The following is a 22,344-nucleotide window of genomic DNA, read 5'->3' on the forward strand; positions in this document are numbered from 1 at the left end:
TCAACAACCCCAATGGTTTCTGAATAGTTCTAAATATTTCTACATTATTTGGGCAAAGTTCCCAGGAAAATGTGCAGATACAGATAACTTATTTATAAAGATCTTCAAAACGGCTAAAACTAATCTGCCAACAATTCACTGAAGAACTGGTTCTTCTGTGGTTCTGAACATAAGAAAACTGTGTTCAGAACTTCTGTGTGAACTTATGCTTCTGAACAATTCCCACATACATACACCATTTTATGATTACCATATACATATTTACACATAGAAAGAGGATTTAAAAACAAATAAAAATGCAGAAGTGGCCAGGCATGGTGGCACGTGACTATAATCCCAGCTGGATGAAGATGAGGCAGGGGGATTTCAAGTTACCAACACTGGCAACTTAATAAAAACATGTTTTGAAACTTTTTTAAGGTCTGGGATGTAGCTCAGTGATAAGAGTGTCCCTTGGTTCAATACACACACACACACACACACACACACGCACCCCACTTAAATAAAATTTAAACACAGAAAAAGAAAGCAGAAACATAGAGAATAAAGTCTGGGGAATAGTCAAGAGTGAGAAGAGGTAAAAGAAGGATCTGGACCTTTCTTCAATGAAGAAACTAAGTTTGAATCTTTGGGGTTAGAAAAGCCAATGCTGAGGGATGGTGTGTAGCTCAGTGGCAGAAGGCTTGCATAGCACTTGTAAGGCATTGAGTTCAATCCTAAGCATCACATAAAAATAAACTACCAAAAACAATGCAACTAAAAAAAAAGTATTTTAAAAATATTTTTTAGTTATACATGGACACAATATATTTATTTTGTTTATTCAATTTTGATGTGGTACTGAGGATTCAACCCAGTACCTCATATCTGCGAGGCAAGCATTCTGCCACTGAGCCATAACCCCAGTTTTTTTTTTTTTTTAAAAAAGAAAAGAATAGCCAATACTTTTAAAAGCTGCAAAGACAAAAGCAAATATTTACAGAGTGCTTTTATGGTATTAGCATCATTTTTCATATATTCCTCACAACAACTTTTTAGGGAAGTATTAACATCTTTGTTTTAAAGCACAGGAAAGCAGCTCTCAGAGAAATGAAGTGCCTACAGATAGTAAATGGAGAAACCCAGATTAAATGTTAACTCAAAATTTTACATCATGCATTAGGGTATAATCTACTTAAAACGTTAGTTGTTTTAAACATGTATGACTCAACAACAGTAATTAGAATTATTTTTCTCTGCGTTATTTTCTTGGTCAACAGACTAGGACAGAATATTTTTAAAATAACTATATAAAGTTGATATGAGGAATCACAGACATGCTGGTAAAATCTCAAGAACAGAACTCCAGAGCTAAGGTTGTAGCTCAATGGTAGAGCACTTGCCTAGCACATGTGAAGCACTGGGTTCGATCCTCAGCTCCATATATAAATAAAAGCATTGTGTCCATCTACAACTAAAAATATCAAAAGGAAAAAAAAAGAACTACAAGGAGAATCATGTAGTTATATGTGCATATAAAACAATACCCAAAGAATTCAATCCTTTCACATTTATTCTTAGAGAATAAAAGTTGAGATTTTCTGACCTATACAAATATTATAAATTAAGAAGTAATCACTAAAAAAATGCTAAAAATAAAAAGGAGCAAAAACAGATATATGCTAATGTCAAAAGGAGCTTTGCATAAGCCAACAGTTAGATATTCATAAGTTCTCCCTACTTTATAGGATCCATGATGTTTTCTATTTTTTTTAATATTTATTTTTTAGTTTTTGGTGGACACAACATCTTTATTTTATTTTTATGTGGTGCTGAGGATTGAACCCAGTGCCCCACCCATGCCAGGCGAGCATGCTACCGCTTGAGCCACATCCCCAGCCCCATGATGTTTTCAAAATTAAAATATACTATGGCCATAAATGAAATATTTCTAAAAAAGTTAAAAAAGATAAAAAATTAGACATAAATATTCTAAAGAAAATATCCCAGTTTCACTTATGACTTTTTTCATCTTGTTTTTAAATTCTAATTTGTTATATATGTCAGAAGAATGCATATGTAGAACACAATTTTTCATATCTCTGGTTGTACACAAATTAGTCACACCATCTGTGTTTTCATACATATACTTAGGGTAATGATGTCCATCTCATTCCAAAGTCTTTTCTAACTCCATGCCCCCTCCCTTCGCCTCTTTCCCCTTTGCTGTATCTTACGATTTTAAAAAAAGTTATATTTCAAGATTGTATACTATATCTGTTTAAATATCTTTGTCAAAAAAATGAAATATCAAAACATTTTAAAAGGACTAGAACAAGAAATCATAATGTTCCTTAGAAACCAATAAATAAATTTGTACACAGCAAATTAGAAAACATATGGTGGGGCTGGGGATGTGGCTCAAGCGGTAAAACACTCGCCTGGCATGTGCGGGGCGATGGGTTCGATCCTCAGCACCACATAAAAATAAAATAAAGATGTTATGTCTACCGAAAACTAAAAAGTAAATATTTAAAAAATTCTCTTTTTAAAAAAAAAGCATTAAAAAAAGAAAACATATGGTGATAAAATATGTTGGGCAACTTAAAACAGAAATAAATAAGCAATGCCTAATAGAACATGATACATAAATCAAGAACAAAAAAAAAATGCTTTTCTGGTGTTTTTGTCTAAGAATATATACTTTTACAAATACTATTACACAATATTATTATTCAGATTATGGCTTTTTGAAATACAGACTTATGTCCTGATTTGGATTGAACTGCCAAATTTATTTGACAAATAACTAATTAAGTACCTAATAAAGATACTGTTTTGGGCTCTAGGTTAGGCCCTGGAAATTCAACAATCCCATTAAAAGGTCCACCCTTGCCTCAAAGATCACATTAATAGAGAGGAGATGAAAGTGTAAGAATCATGTAAATAAATGTAGAGATTCCAATAAAGAATACCTGACAATGCATTTCCATGAAGAGCCATCTTGATCATCTTGTTCTTCTATGTACATTCTGACATTATGATCTTGATCCAACTGGTACCAGTACATAAGGCCATCTTTGTCTCGCCCAATTGGCTGGAGACGCATAGTATCAGCATCTTCCTCATTAATAATATTCTTGAATTTAAGATTGTCATCAAACTGACACTCACAGAGATACTGAAAAAACAAAAATGTCTTAAAATGTTTGTAAATAATAATAATATTTCTCCATCACAAGAAATATGATATAACCACATAATTGATTTAAGCAAAGCAGACAGAACACACAGTTTATCCATTTTTCACTATCCTCTTCCCAAATGTGTTTAAAAGAATTAAAGAGAATAAGTTTTAAACTTACATTTTAATTCTACACCATTGCATAGGTATAAAACAACCACCGATGTAAAGTGCCCTAGATTATATCCCTAGTACCAATAAATAAATAAATACATACATACATATATGACCACTGATATAAACCAAATTATATTTCTAAAGCAATAATTTATTTGCACTAAAAACTCCCAAGTTGTCGCACAGGTATAAATTTTTCTTTTCACTGCTTTCAATCATTGTTTAAGTTATTAACTAATTAGGCAAATAAAAATTACATATATACATGGTGTACAATATGATGTTTTAATGTATGTAAACCATGAAGAATAGCTAAATCAAGCAACTTAACATTTATTACTTCACATACTTGTTTCTTGTGGTAAGAACACTTAAAATCTATTAGCAATTTTTAAGTATGTAATATATTTTTCTTAACAAGACTATCTTGTACAATAGATTTCTTTAAATCCTTTCTTCTAACTGAATTTTTTTTAAGGTTGACCAATTTCTCTCCTATCTGCCCAATAACTACAAGCCACATAACCACCATTCTACTCTCTGTTGCTGTGGGTTTGAGTCTTTATATTCCACGTTTAAGTAAGAACATGGGGTATTTCTTTCTGTGCCTGGCTTATTTCACTTAACACAATATGTCCCAGGATCATTCATGTTGTCACAAATGACAGTATTTCCTTTAAGCCTGAAGAATTTTCCATTTTATGTATATATGTGTATGTGTACACATATATTCACATATTTTATCCATCCATTTCATATATAAATAGACACTTGGATTCATTCCATATCACAATTACTGCTGCTATGATCACAGGAGTACAGATATGTGTTTCAAAAACTGATTTTTTGAGGCTGGAGTTGTAGCTCAGGGGTAGAGCACTTGCCTCATGTGTGTGGGCACTGCATTCAATTCCCAGCACCACATATAAATATGCAAATAAAGGTCCACGAACAATTAAAAAACTATTTTTTTAAAAAACTGATTTTTATCTCCACTAAATATGAACCCAGTACAGGGACTGCTGAATCATTTGGCAGTTTTAATTTTTTGAGAAAACTCCTCATTTCTAAAATAGAAGTACAACTTTTTATTGTATATTTTGTATAGGATTATGTATCAAAGTCAGATTTCTTCTATGAGTTGCTCTACTTAGGCAGGAATAAATGAAATTCCTCTTTGCCTTTGCTTGTGCAAGCTAGCCCAAAAGCCTATATACTTTTTTTTACCGTGTGTATGTGTATGTGTTGTTTCTTTTTGCAATGTTGGGGATTCAACCCAGAGATCCAGTATACTAGGCAAGTGCTCTCTAAACATTATGTGATCAAGAATTCTTATTGTCAAAAAAAAAATTATAACACAAGCTCAATAATTATATGTGTATTATAGACATTACATTCACGTATTCATATTTATCATACACCTGCCTCTTTATCAACAATTATATACATTTTAGGAATGCACAGAAAATTATTTCAGAAGCTGAAATTTTAAAAAGTTATGAACAGAAGTTCTAGGCTCCATTCTAACACTCCAATGAGAAACTTTATATACTCCTTTGGGACCACAAACTAAACTGGGGACAGATGAGCTTGCATGATAATTCACTTTGAAATATGAGTTTAGTATGATATTTGGTTTTCTCAGAAACATTATATGCATCTTGTAGATTTTCATGTAGGTTGTAAAGGCCATTAATATATAACAACAAAATAATAGCCACTCCATAGCTATAGTCTATCTCTGAAAAAAATGTATGTATGCTGACATTATAGATTAGAAATCATCATAAAATCGTGAGGTCCTTTGAACATAGAGCCTAGTTATCAAACACTGCAAATTTTAGAATTAATGAAGACATCATTAATATTTTCACACAGAATATTATTCGTCCCATATTATAATGACATATTATCCTCCTGCCCAATTAAGAAGTGGGCAGGGGGGAAAAAAAGAAAACGCTGAAAATAAGCCTACATTGAGATGACTCATTTTAATCGAGTACTTCTGGATATGTGAGGGTTTTATTAAACACGCAGTGATATGCCCTTAGTCATCTGGAAAACAATATCAGATTACTATGTTGGTAAATCAGTAAAAGAGTATCCACAGTTTATAATATGTGGCAATGAATGTGAAAGCTGAAAACAGTGAAAAAAGTAATTTAAGGTAATTGCTTATCCATTCTATTACTTTCCTTGCAAGCAGAAATAAATTAAACATGTTTTGAAGACAATTTTTAAAAACAGCAATTCAGAGAACAGACTGTTTTGTCACAGAAAAATAAAGAAGCAAAAAATTTATTGTTCGGTGCTGGGGCTGGGGCTCAGTGGCAGCGCACTTGCCTGGCATGTGTGAGGCACTGGGTTCAATTCTCAGCACCACATTTAAATAAATTTAAAAGAAAAAAAGGTCTATGAACAACTAAAAAAAATTTTTTTTAATCTTTTGTTCAACAATGTCTATTTTATGTTCATTTTTAATTTAACTGGGAGTCAAAGTGAAATTTTAAATTAAATAAAAATAATTGTAACAAATAATACATTTATTACCTTTAAGAGTGCTAGTTTACATTCAACACTCATTTCAAGATATCCTTTCTTCTCCATCTCCCATGCCCACGTACTGTTAAATTCTTGGCATATCTGTAAGAAAAAAATAAATATCTTAATAGACAAGAGCAAATTTTATTAACATTGGCAGTTTTCTGTGATCATGTTGTATTTTTTTTGGCGGGGGTTTGGGGGGTTAACTAGGAATAGAACTCGGAGGCACTCAACCATTGAGCCACATCCCCAGCCCTTTTTAATTTTTTATTTAGAGACAGGGTCTGGCTGAGTTGCTTAGGGCCTCTCTAAGTTGCTAAGGCTGGCTTGTGATTCTCCTGCCTCAGCTTCTAAAGCTGCTGGGATTACAGGTATGTGCCACCGCACTAGTGATGTTAAGTGTTCTTGCTAATACATATGTATAAAGGAAGGAGTTTTTACCAAACAACAGTCCAATCTAATTCCACCCTAAAAACAATCGTACTTAAATCTATCCAGAATGTTTACTATTGTCTGAAAACTGAAGTAAAGGTAAAAAGTAAACTCTGGAGCTCTGTGCTTTGCTCTTTTAGGGCATATTTTTCATGTTTGAATAATTATTTTAGTCTGTTAAGGCTTAAGTCCCTGAAGACAGGACAACAGTTTGTTCACCTAGAATGGAAATATGCTTAAAAAAAAAAAAAGGTGCTAAAAGGAACATACAAACTTAACGAAATTAGGGATTAAACAACTTGGGGGTGCTTTCCCATCAGGCTATAACACCAATGCTTTTAATTTATACTTTTGAGTCAGGTTCTCACTATGTTGCCAAGGCTGACCTTGAATTTGTAATTCTCCTACCTTACCTCCTAGCCAAAATGGAGTTTTACTCAGCCATATAGAAGAATGAAATTTCAATGTCCTCCTGTTTGTTATGGATAAAGTCAAAATTCCAATACGGAACTTCATTTAAATGCTTTAACTTACATGGCTCAGATTCTCTCCCAACACAAACATTTCAGAAAAAAAAAAAGAGCCACTCTACCAGACTGAAGTAAAAAGATTTATGCTGTTGTTGTTGTTGGAACTGAGGATAGAACCCAGGGGTACTTAACTACTGAGCCACATCCACAGCCCTTTTAAATATTATTTAGAGATAGGGTCTCAGTGAGTTACTGAGGCTGGCTTTGAACTTGCAATCCTCCTGCCTCAGCTTCCTGAGCAGATGGGATTATAGGAATGCACCATAGTACCTAGTAAAAAATATAGATTAAAAAAAAAAAAAAAAACACTCCACTGAAAAGCCATGTGCTTATAATCTTTAAGCCAGTTTTTTCAGTAATAAAAGGAGAACAAGAATGAGGATATTAACTGAGCATGGAAAATTATGCAAAATGCCTATCAATTTGATATATTTTATTTCAAGGAACAAAGAGAAAAATGAAGGTCAAGGAAAAAGGACCCAGGAGCATAGGCAATTAGCCAGGTAGGACGAGCAGGCAAGAGGGACTGCTTAAGACAACCTAGGAATAACCTGGATGGATCCTCAGAGGTGCTTTTCCTATTCTCCACTACTATAATTTTTGCCAACTGGACTAATAAATAAACATCACAAGATGTAAGTAATAGGACAATAAAAGAATATAATGCAAGTACATGGCCAAGAACTCTACAATAGAATTGGGTCTTCAAGGACTCATAAGAAGGAATTTCCCATTACCTGGAATACCACCATACTTCCTCCCACTGACAGCATTGTATTTTATAAAGAAAAACAAAACAAAAACAAATTTTAAACCCAAGACAAATGGAGAAAAAAGAAATTTTTAGGAGTATTATACAGGTTAGACCTAAAATAAGTATATCAAAAGCTAAAAGATCAGGATCTGAATACACATTTCACCTCCATGAGAAAGATAATAAGTGCTGGTGAGGATGTAAAATAATCACAGATAGTGAATGGAAAGGTAACACAGAGCAGCTGCTTTGAAGAAAAGGTAGGCAGTTCCTCAAATTTTGGCAATGAGTTACCATAATACTTAGCAATTTCTTGTATTCATAATAAAAGCAATAGCAGTATTATTCACATTGCCCAAATGGTAGAAGAAAACAAATCAAATGTACACAATCAGTTGAATGAATAACAAAATGTACATTCATATAATGGAATTTATGCAGTCATAAAAAGGAATAAATAGGACTAAGGATGTGGCTCCGTGGAAGAGAGCATACAAGTCCCTGGTTTTGATTCCCAGCACTGAAAAATAAATAAAAAAATTAAAAGTGGGAGAGGGTCAGTGTTGAAGTAGTGATGCATACTGTAGCATAGATGAACCCTGAAAACATATTAATGAAAGAAACTAAAAACAAAAGGTCACATACTGAATGATTATATATATAACAAATGTCCAGTATAGAGAAATCCAGATTCAGACAATAAATCAATAGTTGCCAGGAAGTAGGAAAAAGAATAAATGCGCATAGCTCCTAATGGGTAGGGATTTCTTTTATGAGTAATAAAAATGTTTTGGAAACAAGAAAGGTTTCATACTCCTTGTAAATGTACTAGAGAAAACTAAATCGCATAATTTAGAAGTGTTAATTTTATTGTATATGAATAACATTTCAACCCTTAAATTGACTGTATTCTTATCCACAGCAAGGAAGTGAAAAAGAGATTTGCATTGCACCTGTGAAATAAGAGAAGTATTAATTACTTTAATCATTTGTTTATATTTAAGAAAATAACAAAAGTCACTTATCACTAAGGGAGCTGGGGACAGACGCTACACTGATAAAATAAGCAAATATATGGTTTATAATTATCAGTGTAGCTTCTGTCCAATTTTTGTTAAAAATAAGGAAATATATGGTTTATAATTAACAAAAATTGTATGTCAAAAGAAGCAAGGTGTAAATATGTCAGTTTTCTATCTAATAATTTTGTAGGAAGATTAAACCAAATATTTATGTAGCACACACCCCCTACAATAAGTACTAGAAGGGCAAAGATGAATTAAGAGATGGTCTCCACTCCAAGAAAGTCAGAATTCTGAGAAGGACAGACAATAATGCAAACAATTATCGTGGAAAAAGCAGTCAGTGAGCTACCTGCAAAATGGGTAACCGATTAGATTATAAAAATGAAAACAAAGAGAAGAGAAATACTAACTCAGTCAAAGGATAAAGGGAGACCAAGGAAAGTTTTATTCAACTGGTGACATTTGTCCAAGGTCAAAAGAATCAATAAGGTTTTACACATGAGGAGGTAAAATGGAATGTCAAAAAGAAAACACGTTTTTCAATGGGAATATGAATGATTATGACATAATAACAACTAAGAAGGTTGAACACAGGAGTTTGTTATGGTGAATCCTAGAAAAATAGACTGAAAGTGTGCTTGAGGGGCTAAGGTTATAGCTCAGTGATAGAGAGCTTGCCTATCAAGTGTGAGACACTGGATTTGCTTCTCAGCACCACATATGAATAAATAATGTCCATCAACAAATAAAAATTTAAAAAAAAATTTTAAAGTATGCTTGAGGTTGGCAATGGGCAGAGATATAAGTGAAGGAAGACAGTGAGCCTGTCAAAACAGAGCATGGGTTGTGGAAAAAGAGGGGCAGAAGATGACCACGACCCTGGCCTGCCAAGCAGTAGGAGCAGAACAACCCTGACCCACCACGCAGTAGGAACACAGTCAACGTGTGGGGTGGCCTTTCCCACTGGCTTCTATCTATTGACAAGAGCCAGGACCTACAAGTCCATCATCCAGGTTCCTAAAAGCAAGGTACTGGTAACTTGCAGAAACACTACAAGATTATAAGGTAGAAACTGCAATACCCTGAATCAACACTACTTGAAAGGAAGACACACGGACAATATGAAGAAACAAGTAAAGAAAGTGCCAGAAACAAACCAAACTGATAATAGATTCCATTGACTGATAATAGATTCCATTGACAGCACAGTAGATAAAATGTCAGAGAAGGAATTCAGAATGTACATAATTAAAATGATAAACAAAGCAAAACATTAATTAAGAAAGGTAATATAGGGGCTGGTGATGTGGCTCAAGCGGTAGTGCGCTCGCCTGGCATGCGTGCGGTCCGGGTTCGATCCTCAGCACCACATACAAACAAGGATGTTGTATCCGCCGAAAACTAAAAAATAAATATTAAAAAATTCTCTCTCTCTCTCTCTCTCTCTCTCTCTCTCCCTCCCCCCCCCTTTAAAAAAATTAAAAAATAAAAGACACTTCATTAAAAAAAAAAGAATAAAGCTAATATAGGCAACAACTGGCCAACCCAACAAAGAGATGAGAGAAAAAACAAAAGTACCAAAATATTACTTCAAGAAAGAGACAGAAACTCTGAAGAAGAAAAAAAAGGAAACAGAAAACCTTGAAATAAAGTAAACAAGAAACCAAATAAAAATTTCAATAAAAAGTATCAAGAACTTTTCAAGTGAGAAACCACTAGCAGAATCTCCAAGAATTAAGAGACAACATGAAAAGACCAAATCTAATAATTATCATGATAGAGGAAGGCACAGAGATACAATCCAAGGGAATGCACATTCTCTTCAACGAAATAATATCAGAAAATTTCCAAACATGAAAAATGAGTTGGAAAATCAAATGTAAGAGGCTTACAAGACACCAAATGTACAAAATTACAACACATCCACACCAAGGCACATTATAATGAAAATGCATACCGTACGTAGTAAGGATAGAATTTTCAAGGCCACAAGAAAAAAGTTTCAGATTACATATAGGGGAAAACCAATCTGGATCTCAGATTTCTCGAACCAGACCATCATAGCTAGGAAATCCTTGAACAACATATACCAAGCTCTGAAAGAAAATGGAAGCCAACCAAGAATCATATGTCCAGCAAAATTAACCTTCAGATCTGTTGACAAAAAAAAAAAAGAAACCTTTGAGATAAACAAAAATTAAAAGAATTTTCAACAAGAAAGCTGGCATTACAGAATATTCTCAGCAATACATTCCATGAAGAGGAAACAAAAATCAGCAAAGGGAGGAACTACACTAAAGGAAAAGCCAATCAAAGGAGAATCCAATTTAAGTTAAAAACCAAAAATAAACCAAAATGTCTGTGAATACAAATCTATCTTCACTATCTTCACTGTGTGGTAAAATTTATTTATAAGATTATATTTTTTGTCTTCAGTGCCTTAGGTTCTGTCTTCCAAGTGATCATGTCTCAATAATAACCCTGAATGTCAATGACCTAAACTCATCAATTAAAAGACACACATTGGATTTTAAAAAAAGATCCAACAACACGCTGCCTTCAAAAGACTCATATCATAGGAAAAGACATTCACAGACTGAAGGTAAAAGGATGGGAAAAAATATGTCACTCACATGGGCTATGTCAACAAGCAGGGGTTTCCATCCTAATATCAGATAAAGTGGACTTCACACCAAAGTTAGTCAGAAGAAATAAACAGGGATATTTCATACTGCTTACGGGAATCATACATCAACAAGACATAACAATCACAAATATCTATGCCTCAAACAATGGAGCATCTAAGTATATTAAAAAAACCCTTCTCAATTTCAAGAAGCAAATAGATCACAACACAATAATAGTGGTGACTTTAACACACTTTCTAACCACTGGATAAATCTTCCAAACAAAAACTAAACAAAGGAAGTATAGAACTAAATAATGACTTAACAGACATATATACACTATTCCATCCATAATTGAGCAAATACACCTTTTTCTCAGCAGCACATGGATCCTCCTCTAAACTATAAAGTAACTCTCAGCAAGTACAAAAAAAATCGAGATACTATCCTGTATTCTATAATATCATAATAAATGAAACTAGAAATCAATGATAAAATAAAAAATAGAAGCTACTCCAACACCTAGACACTAGATAGATAGTGAAAAGAGCAATGGATAGCAGAAGACATCAGGGAGGAGATAAAAAATATTCTTAGAGGTAAATGAGAACACTGATACAACATATCAAAATCTCTGGGACACTGAAGGTAGTGCTAAGAGGAAAGTTCATTGCATTGAGTTCATTCATTAAAAAAATAAAAAGTAAACAAATAAATGACGTAATATTACATCTCTAGAAAACAAATCAACACCAAAAATAGTATAAGAAATGACTGAAATCAATGAAATTGAAACAAAAGAAAACAATTTTAAAAAGCTGACAAAATAAAAAGTTGGTTCTTTGAAAAAAATAGGTAAAATTGATAAACCATTAGCCCCCTAATGAAAAGGAGAGAGTAAACTCAAATTATAAAATTCATAATGAAAAGGGAAATACCACAATGAACACTATTGAAATACAGAAGATAATTACAAACTATTTTGAAAATTTATATTCCAAAACAACAGAAAATCTCAATGCACCAACAAATTTCTAGAAACATATGATCTACCCAAATTTAAGCAAATCAATTTCAAGCAAGGAAATAAAAAATGTCATCAAAAACCTACCAACCAAGAAAAGCCCAAGACCAGATGGATTCTCAGCTGAGTTCTACAAGACCTTCCAAGAAAAACTAATACCAATACTCCTCAAATTATTCCATGAAATAGAAAAGGAGGGAACCTGTCCAAACTCATTTGATGAGGCTAGCATCACCCTGATATCAAAATCAAAAACACATCAAGGGGGCTGGGGATGTGGCTCAAGCGGTAGCGCGCTCGCCTGGCATGCGTGCGGCCCGAGTTCGATCCTCAGCAACACATACAAAGATGTTGTGTCAGCCGAAAACTAAAAAATAAACATTAAAAAAATTCTCTCTCTCACTCTCTTTTAAAAAAAAAAAAACACATCAAGGAAAGAAAACTTCAGGTCAATATCCCTGATGAACACAAACACAAAAGTCTCAATAAAATTCTGGCCAATCGCATCCAAAAACATATGAAAAAGATAGTGCACCATGATCAAGTGGGGTTCATTCCAGTGAGGCAAGGTTGGCTCAACATACAGAAATCAATAAATGTAATACATCACATCAAAAGATTTAAAGACAAAAATCATATGATTATCTCAATAGATGCTGAAAAAGCATTCAATAAAATACAACATCTCTTCATGTTCAAAACACTAGATAAACTAGGATAATAGTAGAATCATACCTTAACATTTTAAAAGCTATCTATGCTAAGCCCAAGGCCGACATCATTGTAAATGGAGAAAAATTGGACGCATTCCCTCTAAACACTAGAACAAGATGCCCTCTTTCACCACTTCAATTCAACATAGTCCTTGAAATTCTAGCCAGAGCAATCAGACAGAAAAAAGAAATTAAAGTGCTATACATAGGGAAAGAATTCAAACTATCACAACAATGCTTCCATATTTAGAAGACACAAAAATATTCCATCAGAAAACTTCTAGACCTAATAAATGAATTCAGAAAAGTAGCAGAATATAGAATTAATATCCATAAATCAAATGCATTTCTATACATAACTGATGAATCCACAGAAAGAGAAATGAGAAAAACTACCACAATTCACAATAGCTCAAAAAAAAAAAAAAAAAAAAAAAAAGATAAAATACCTGGGAATGAAAACTACAGAACACTAAAAAAAGAAACCCAAGAAGATAAAAAATCTCCCATGTTCCTGAATAGGCCGAATTAATATTGTCAAAATGGCCATATTACAAAAAGCCTTCTACATACTTAATGCAATTCCTATTATAATCCCAATGATATACTTCATAGAAATAGGAAAAGCAATGATAAAATCTGGAAAAATAAGAGACCTAGAATACCTAAAGCAATCCTTAGCCAAAACAAGTGAAGCAGGAGGCATCACAATACCAGACCTTAAACTATACTACAAAGCCATAGTAACAAAAACAGCATGGTATTGACACCATAGTAGACATGTAGACCATTTGTACAGAATAGAAGACACAGAGACCAACCCACATGAATACAGTTATCTCATACTAGGCAAAGGCACCATAAACATACATTGGAGAAAGGATAGCCTATTCAACAAATGGTGCTGGCAAAACTGAAATCCATACATAGCAAAATGAAATTAAACCTCTTATCTGTTACCATGTACAAAACTCAACTCAAAGTAGATCAAGGACCTAGGAATTAGACCAGAGACCCTAAACCTAACAGAATAAAAAGTAGGCCCAAATCTTCATCATGTTGGATTAGGGCCCGACTTCCTTAACAAGACTCCTAAAGGACAAGAATCAATAAATGGGATGAATCCAAACTAAAAAGCTTCTTCTCAGCAAAGGAAACAATCATTGAGGTGAAGAGAGAGCCTACAGTATGGGAGCCAATTTTTACCACAAGTACATTAGATAGAGCACTAATCTCCAGGATATATAAACAATTAAAAGACAATACCAAAAAAACAAACAACCAATCAATAAATGGGCCAAGTCACTGAATAGACACTTCTAATAAGAAGATATATAAACAATCAACAAATATATGAAAAAGTTCAACTTCTTTAGTAATTAGAGAAATGCAAATGAAAACTATTCTAAGATTTCATCTCAGCCACCCCAGTCAGAATGGCAGTTATTAAGAATACAAGCAATAATTTAAAGTGTTGGAGAGGATGTAGGGGAAAAGGTACACTCATAACATTGCTGTTAGGACTACAAATTGGTGCAACTACTTTGGAAAGCAATGGAGATTCCTTAGAAAACTTGGAATGTAACCACCATTTGATACAGTTATACCACTCCTCTGTCTATACCCAAAGGACTTAAAATCAGCATAATATAGTGACATAGCCACACCAATGTTCATAGCCGCTGAATTCAGAATAGCTAAAAATGTGGAGCTAACCTAAATGCCTATTAAGAGATAAATGGATAGAGAAACTATGGTGTATATATATATATACACACACACACACACACACTGGAATAAAATTATGGCATTTGCAGGTAAATGGATGGAGTTGGAAAATATTATGTTAAGCAAAGTAAATCAATCCCAAAAACCTAAAGGCCAAATGTTTTCTCTGATTTTTGAATGCTGATCCACGATGGGGGTAGGGGGGCATGGGAAGAATGGAGGCACTTTGCATTGGGCAAAAAGAAGAGTGGGGAGGAGTTATGGGTACAGGAAAGATGTTGGAATGTGATGGACGTCATTACCCTAGGTACATGTATGATTGCACCAATCTGGCATCTCTACACCATGTAACCAGAGAATTGAAATGTTGCACATCATTTGTGTATGATGAATTCAAATGCATTCTGCTATCATGTAGAACCAAACAGAACAAATAAAAATAATGAAAAATAAACAGATCATGGGTACTAAAAATGGGAAACTAATGAGGGTTTAGAGGAACTAATGGAAAATAATCAAAACACATAAAAAGTAAGCTGTTAATGTCAAAGAGACTAAAGCTTTTTGCAAAAATTCAAGTGAAAAATGACAAAGCTTGAGCTAAGCTGTGGCAGGAAATATTTAAGAAAAGGCAGATTCACATTGTTGTGTAAATATCTTATCAAAGAAATACCAAGCCTATATGTTTTTACCATTTATAAAAGAGGTTTCATATATTTTATATCTTTTCAAATGGGTGCTCTCTAAAACTAGATAAATTTTAAAAATCAAAACAAAATTGATTCTGTTTCCTACAGTACTTACAAAGTATAAATCCTTACTAATAGTAGATGTTCAATAAATGTTTACCAATGTTCTCTGGTATAATTATTGAAATAATTTTTTATGATGGGATACCTGCAAACCTGCCTACTAAGAAAGCATTATGAGTTATATAGAATCAGCGTTTCTTTAAATCCTTAAAAAATATACTAACGTAGGAAACATTACAATGACAAAGGTCTCAAGCAACACTGATTCCCAAAAAATGTTCAGAAGAGAAGCAAGCACTCAGTAATTAGTTAAATTCACAACCATTTCATCAGCAATCTATGCTGTGCTGGACAGTGTACTTGACAGCAGCATAAGGAGGATGTAATTCCTCCTAAAGGAACTTGGAATTAATGAGACAGGCAGTTGAAACTCTTGGCAAGTATCACCTAAGATAACCTATAAACTGGAAACATTTACAAGCAAAAAATTTGAGAAGCAACTCTCAAAAGTGTCCGTTTTGAAGTCTTTAGCCAAGGGAAAGGTGCTTTAAAAATACCTGATAATAGTGTAGCAAGAATAAAAAAAATCTCTAAATAGCTATTTTATATTCATAAATTATATTAACCATAGTAATGTACCTAAAATGGAAGGAGTGTGATTGTAAAGTGTCTCTTACCAAATAATCTTCTTTAATCAGTAATCTAGAGGCAGCATAAATCAAAAGGGACACAAAGTTTAAAATCATGTCTTGGCACTCCCTATCTATCGGCACTGTGATCTTACTGAGTCAATCACCTATTTGAATTGAAGGTCCTTCACCTATAAAGTAGATTTTGTTGTTAGTAAAAGAGATAAGGAAAAGATGCCTATCAATTATTCACTATGTCATATCTCCATTATATCAAGGCAAAGCTCAAAATAGTTCAAGAAGAATCAGAAGGAACAATCAAAACAAAAGTAGGGGATGAAGGCAATGAGACAAAAATAGGTCACTCATCTTTAAAATACAGAAAAATATTGTTAGATTCAGATATACATATATACGTGTGTGTGTGTGTGTGTGTGTGTACACATACATACATACTGGTTCAATCCCCAGTACTGAGAGGGGGGAAAAGCAATAGGTCTTTTGAAAATACTGTTTAGAGCAAGGCCTTCTATTACCAAACTTGTTCACTTTCAAAAGATTTCTAAATGTGTACCTAGGGACCAAGTAAGAGAGATTGGCCTTTGTCTTTCCTTTACTGTTGAGGGATAAACAAAATAAGATTATTTTCTGTTGAGGGATTAACAATCATCCCAGAAGAGTGTGATATTAGGTTTTGTTGAACCCCAGATACTACTTATTTAAAATAGTATTTTTTTATACTTAACATTTCTTGAAATCAAGTGCCTCTTAAAAATCAATAATTACACTCAGTATGATACTGTTTTTTCTTTGAAAACTCTCTATCATTGTTGCAGCATGCACTGGAGATTACAGAATCAAAGAAAACCCAGTAATCATAAATTACCGTTTCGTTTTTTTTTTAAACACCTGGTTCCTTTACTTATAAATTATTCTGAGGCTGAGGGAGGATCAAGTATGATTTCTTTAAAAGGGTAGTTTATTAAAAACTGGTTTTCCTATTACTTTTGGAAATCACCTTTTTTTGTTTTTTTCTTTTTCTTTTTTTGAGATAGGATCTCTCAGAGTGGGCTCAAACTCCTGGGCTCAAGTGATCCTCCCGTCTCAGCCTTCAGAGTAGCTCAGCTACAGGCAAGCACCACCAGGGGGCTTTCCTATTGCTTTTTTTTTTTTTTTTTTTTTTTTTAAACTGGGAATTTATCCCAGAGGTACTTTACCACCAAGTCACACCCCATCACTTTTTACTTTTTATATTGAGACAGGCTCTCATTAACTTGCTTAGGGCCTCGCTAGCTAAGTTGCTGGACTGGCTTTGAACTTGAGATCCTCCTGCCTCCGCCTCCTGAGCTGCTGAAATTACAGACTTGAGCCATTGCCCCCATCTAATTAATACACACACACACACACACACACACACACACACACATACACACATACACACATATACATAAAAGAAGGTCTTTGTATGGTTGTCTTGGGAAAGGAGACAGATCAGTAGGAAAGTACTGGCACAGATACTGAATTTGTGAAAGCAGATGTCTAAAATACTCACGATATCTAAAATCATTAACCAAAAGAAATGGAAGAGTTTCGTAGAAGCATGAGTTCACTGGCAGAGAAATTTCTTTGCAATGTGCCAAGTAAAAAGAATGTAAAGCATGATAATACCATATCCTACCCAACTAAGGAAGGAATTAACAGGTCCTAGCAGATCACCTAAATTTCAACTCACTGGGTTAATTTTTAGGATAATTCCAACTTGAAAGAAAAAGTCTGGATGTTTAGGTTCTGTTTTGTTCTGGATAATAAATACTGTACAATTTATATCACCAAGTTTAAGATATCACACAACGATGAATGCCCTTGGTTGAGCTGAGTTGCTAGATTTCTCTCTTCCCCACTCTCTATAGGAGTTATTGATTCTTCTTTCCAAACAGCTCTCACACTCACTCCTTCCTTTCCATTCTTACTGCCAAAACCTAATTTAAGCCACATTCATCAGTTGGTTGATCACAGTAAATTCCTTACTAGGTCTCTCTCTGCTACTCTCTCTCTTGATAGGTCCTAATGTATTATAGTAAGGCTAAGCTGCTGATAATTTTCTAACAAAGTTCTGCTCATTCTAGAGGCTTAGTTCAGCTGTTTTAGGAAGACACTAACAAGAGATGACAAACAGGTGCAAATGGTGACTAAACTGATAGTAGTGTAATCTACTAAGTTTAGATTTAGCAGGGAAGGCTTAGACTGATAGACTGCATGAGCGAAGGAACAAGGCCTAGAAGATGCCAAAGACTTCTTCTGTATTTAAAAAGAATCATACCTTTACTATATTCCAATAACTAAAAGAAAAGAAACAGCTCTCAGTTAAGATATATGTACAAAATTACCACCAAGAGAAAGACTGCCACCTCACTTGGAAGATAAATATTCCATCTGAAAATTGTATTCATCAAGGCCTGAGTTAGAGTGCTATTTCTTCCATGATGATCAATGTGGAACTGCACTAATTATTCAGTTTCTCAAAATCAATTGCTTTTTTGGATAAAGTAAGGATAATTAGTATTTCAAACTTCAGATCATATAAGGAAAGAACTAAACAAAGGGCCTGGTACAAAGTGAACAATCAACATAAAAATCACAGTTTCTATAAAGGAGTTAAATATAAGTTCACAAAGGGAAATTTTTCCTGGGAAAGACCTCAGGGAGATGATGATATCCGAGCTGAGAGCTAAAGGATAAATAAGTTTACCAGAAAAACAAGTGGGAAGGCATTCCAAGAAGTGGACATGGTATACGCAAAAACCCAAGAGATGAAAAAGATGGCAAATTCTATACCACAAAGTACAGATTTGTAAGTGAAAGAAAACCACTACCACTTTCAAAGTGATACAGAAACACTTTTGTGTTTACAAGATCACTCCTGTAGCAGTGAGGTGGTAGAAAGTTCCAAGATTAAAAGCTGGAGAACAAGCCAGGTGTGGTAGACCATGTTATAATCTCAGAGGCTCAGAAAATTGGAGGCAGGAGGATCTCAAGTTCAAAGCCAGCCTCAGCAACTTAGCAAGTCCCTAAGCAACTCAGTGAAACCCTGTCTCTAACTAAAATACCAGAAGGGCTGGGGATGCTGTTCAGTGGTGAAGCACCCCTGGGTTCAGTCTCTAGTACCAAAAAGAAAAAAGCTGGAGAACAAATCAGATGGTGAGGAAGATTCACACAGTATATGACCAAAGCCTGAATTAGGTAGCAACAATTGGGATAAATAAAAGACAGATTTAAGAAATAAATTGGAGGGGAAAAAAATCAACAGGACTTAACCATTGCTTGGCAGTAGAAGAAAGGGGAGAAGAAGGCTTTAGGACAATGTCTGAATCTTGTATTGGGCTCAGAATGTTGGTGGCAACATTAACATATCATGAATCCAAGGTGTAAAAGAGGCTGGAAAAGACTAAAATTGGCTTTTGATATATTATGCATGATTTGCTAATGTAAAATCAGTTCATTAGGCAGTTGTGTGGATATAAATGGAAATGTCATAAAAGCCTAAACTAAACCCAGAGTTAGTTTTAGAGTTACCATTTGTTAAAAAAATTTCTATTAATAAACTCAAGGAAATTTATAGCTTAGACTTCATTCAATCACTTCATGTACTAAGGGTAATATGGTGGTTAAAAAGATGGACAGTTTCTGCCTTCCAGAGCCTATTAACCAATAGACAACTAATAAAAGGCAAAAGCCTTCTACATCTGTTTTTTCTTCTTATCCTTTCTAATTATTCTGCTATGTAACACCATGTTAGTTAGTGGTTTTCTGGTGCTCCGTTTCCATAAAGGACAGAACTCAGAGAAATAAATGGTTTATGTGTCCTCTAGACCAGATATCAATAAACTTTTCTAAACAGGGCTAATAGTGGGGATGGGGTTGTGGCTTAGTGGTAGAGCACTTGCCTAGCATGTGTGAGGCACTGGGTTAGATTCTCAGCACCACATATGAATAAATAAAATAAAGGTCCATCAACAACTAATAAAAAAAAAAGAGGGCTAATAGTAAATATATTAGGGTGTTAAGGGCCAGAGTAGGGGCTGGGGTTGTGGCTCAGTGATAGAACGCACAGTTGTAGAGGAAGAAGAGTTTATTTGAGGGCTCACAATTTCAGAGGTCTTAGTCCACAGAAGGCCAATTCCATTCCTTAGGGCTTGAGGTGAGACTAAACATCATGGTTGATGGAGTGTGTGGCAAAGGGAAGCAGCTCACATTTCGGTGATCAACAAGCACAGAGACTCCACTCTTCAGATACAAAATATATACCCCATAGCCACGCCCCCAGTTAACCACTTCCTCCAGCCACACCACCTGCCTACAGTTACCACTCAATTAATCCCACCAAGGATCAATTCACTGATTAAGACTCTTAACCTAATCATTTCTCCACTGAACCTTCTTGAATTGTCTTACACGTGAGATTTGGGGGGACATATCACATCCAAACATAACACTTGACTAGTATGTGTGAGGCACTGAATTCAATCCTCAGTACCACATAAATAAATAGTTAAAAAAAAAAAAAGACCTGGAGTAAACCTTATTTACAACCAGAGTCAACTAGCTGGATTTCACTGTAGTTTGGCAATTTCTGCTCTAGAAAAATCAATAATTCTTTCTTTTTTTTTTAAATATTTTTTTGTTGTAGATGGACACAATACCTTATAATTTACTTTTATGTGGTGCTAAGGATAGAACCCAGTGCCTTATATGTGCCAGGTGAGCACTCTACCGCTTAGCCACAGCCCCAATAGGGCTTTCCTTTTAATACATTTTCTTAAAATATTTATTTTTTAGGTGCAGACAGACACAACACAATGCCTTATTTTTATGTGGTGCTGAGGATCAAACCCGGGTCCCGCCCGTGCTAGGCGAGTGCTCTAACACTGAGCCACAATCCCAGACCTAACAAATTTTTTTTGTGGTTGTTGATAAACACAATACCTTTATTTATTTTATGTGGTGCTGAGCATCGAACCCAGTGCCATACACGTGCAAGGCAAGTGCTCCACCATTGAGCCAAAACCCCACCCCCCAATAGGGCTTTTAATAATGCAGAAAATAGATAAAGAAGAAAAAAATCATAATCTATCCAGGGACAAAGGAAAATTTGTACCTGAATTTTTAAATTAATTTATTACAAAGTCTAAAACTAATAAATTTACTTAAATAAAGGTGGCAGATCTTCATTAATTATAGCCAAGGTTCATACAACATCAGGTATTTCATAAACTGCCCACTTTTTGATGGTTTAGAGAATACACAGTATGCGATTCAGTGGTAAAGTACCCTGGGTTCAATACCCAGGACCACAAAGGAAAAAAGAGAGAATGTCATTATTTTTCAAGCCAAAATGTCAAAAGGCTCTAGGTTAGTAACTTGCCTTTGTATCTTTTGCAAAGTTATTTAATAAAAATCATTTATTCATTCAACACAGAATTACTAAGAATGTAAGCACTGTGCTAGATGATGTATATCATGAATCAGATAATAAATTATATAGATACTTGTGCAACAAAAAGAAAACAATTCAAATTTTATTATTGTTTTGATCCTGTTTGTTTTTGTTTCAAAATGGGTTCCCACTATCTCAGACTATTCCTGAACTTGTGGGATCAAGCACAGCTTCTGCCTCTGTCTCCTGAGTAGCTGGGACAACAGATGTACACCATCATACCTGGCTTACTACAATTATCTTACGGATGAAATTTAAGCTGTAATAAGAACATATATCAAGGGACAGGATATAGCTCAGTTGCAGACTATTTGACAAGCATGTTCAAACTGCAGGGCTCAATTCCCAGAACATCAAAAAAGGAAGAACATATTACATTACATATACTATACCAGTAAGCTAACACATATATATTGTTTATAACATATAAAAAGTACATATTTTAAAGCAAGTGTGACAGAGTCAAATTCTTTTGGAGGATGGATGACAGTTGACCTAATTGGAATACAAAGTGTTCCCTTTTAATAAATAGATTGTAAATGAACATCTGTAAAAAATATTATTCTTGTCCCATCTAAGCTTCACAGTATCTTTAAAATTATATTACCTTCAAATATACTTTACATTTGAAGGCAGTATGTCAAACACTATCCATGTATTTCATATTATTTTATTAAATTCTGATAACCCTGTGAGATAAATGAGAGTTTCCCAGTTTTACAGATGAAGCAATTCAGATTCAGACAAGTAAA

At 34.2% G+C, this 22,344-nt stretch overlaps 1 protein-coding gene across 2 annotated transcripts in view; it reads right to left on the reverse strand.

Annotated features, from left to right (window-relative positions):
• Rsf1 (remodeling and spacing factor 1) overlaps positions 1 to 22,344 on the reverse strand; it is a 171,819-nt gene that overhangs the window by 68,617 nt on the left and 80,858 nt on the right. For both annotated transcript variants that reach the window (XM_071616522.1, XM_027942581.2), the window contains exons 3-4: positions 5,891 to 5,983; positions 2,955 to 3,160 (exon numbers count right to left, since the gene is read on the reverse strand). In XM_071616522.1, the coding sequence (XP_071472623.1) occupies positions 2,955 to 3,160; positions 5,891 to 5,983 (299 nt within the window). The remainder of the gene's footprint in view (positions 1 to 2,954; positions 3,161 to 5,890; positions 5,984 to 22,344) is intronic.

The sequence above is a fragment of the Marmota flaviventris genome, chromosome 9, assembly GCF_047511675.1.
Source record: "Marmota flaviventris isolate mMarFla1 chromosome 9, mMarFla1.hap1, whole genome shotgun sequence".
Taxonomy (NCBI): domain Eukaryota; kingdom Metazoa; phylum Chordata; class Mammalia; order Rodentia; family Sciuridae; genus Marmota; species Marmota flaviventris.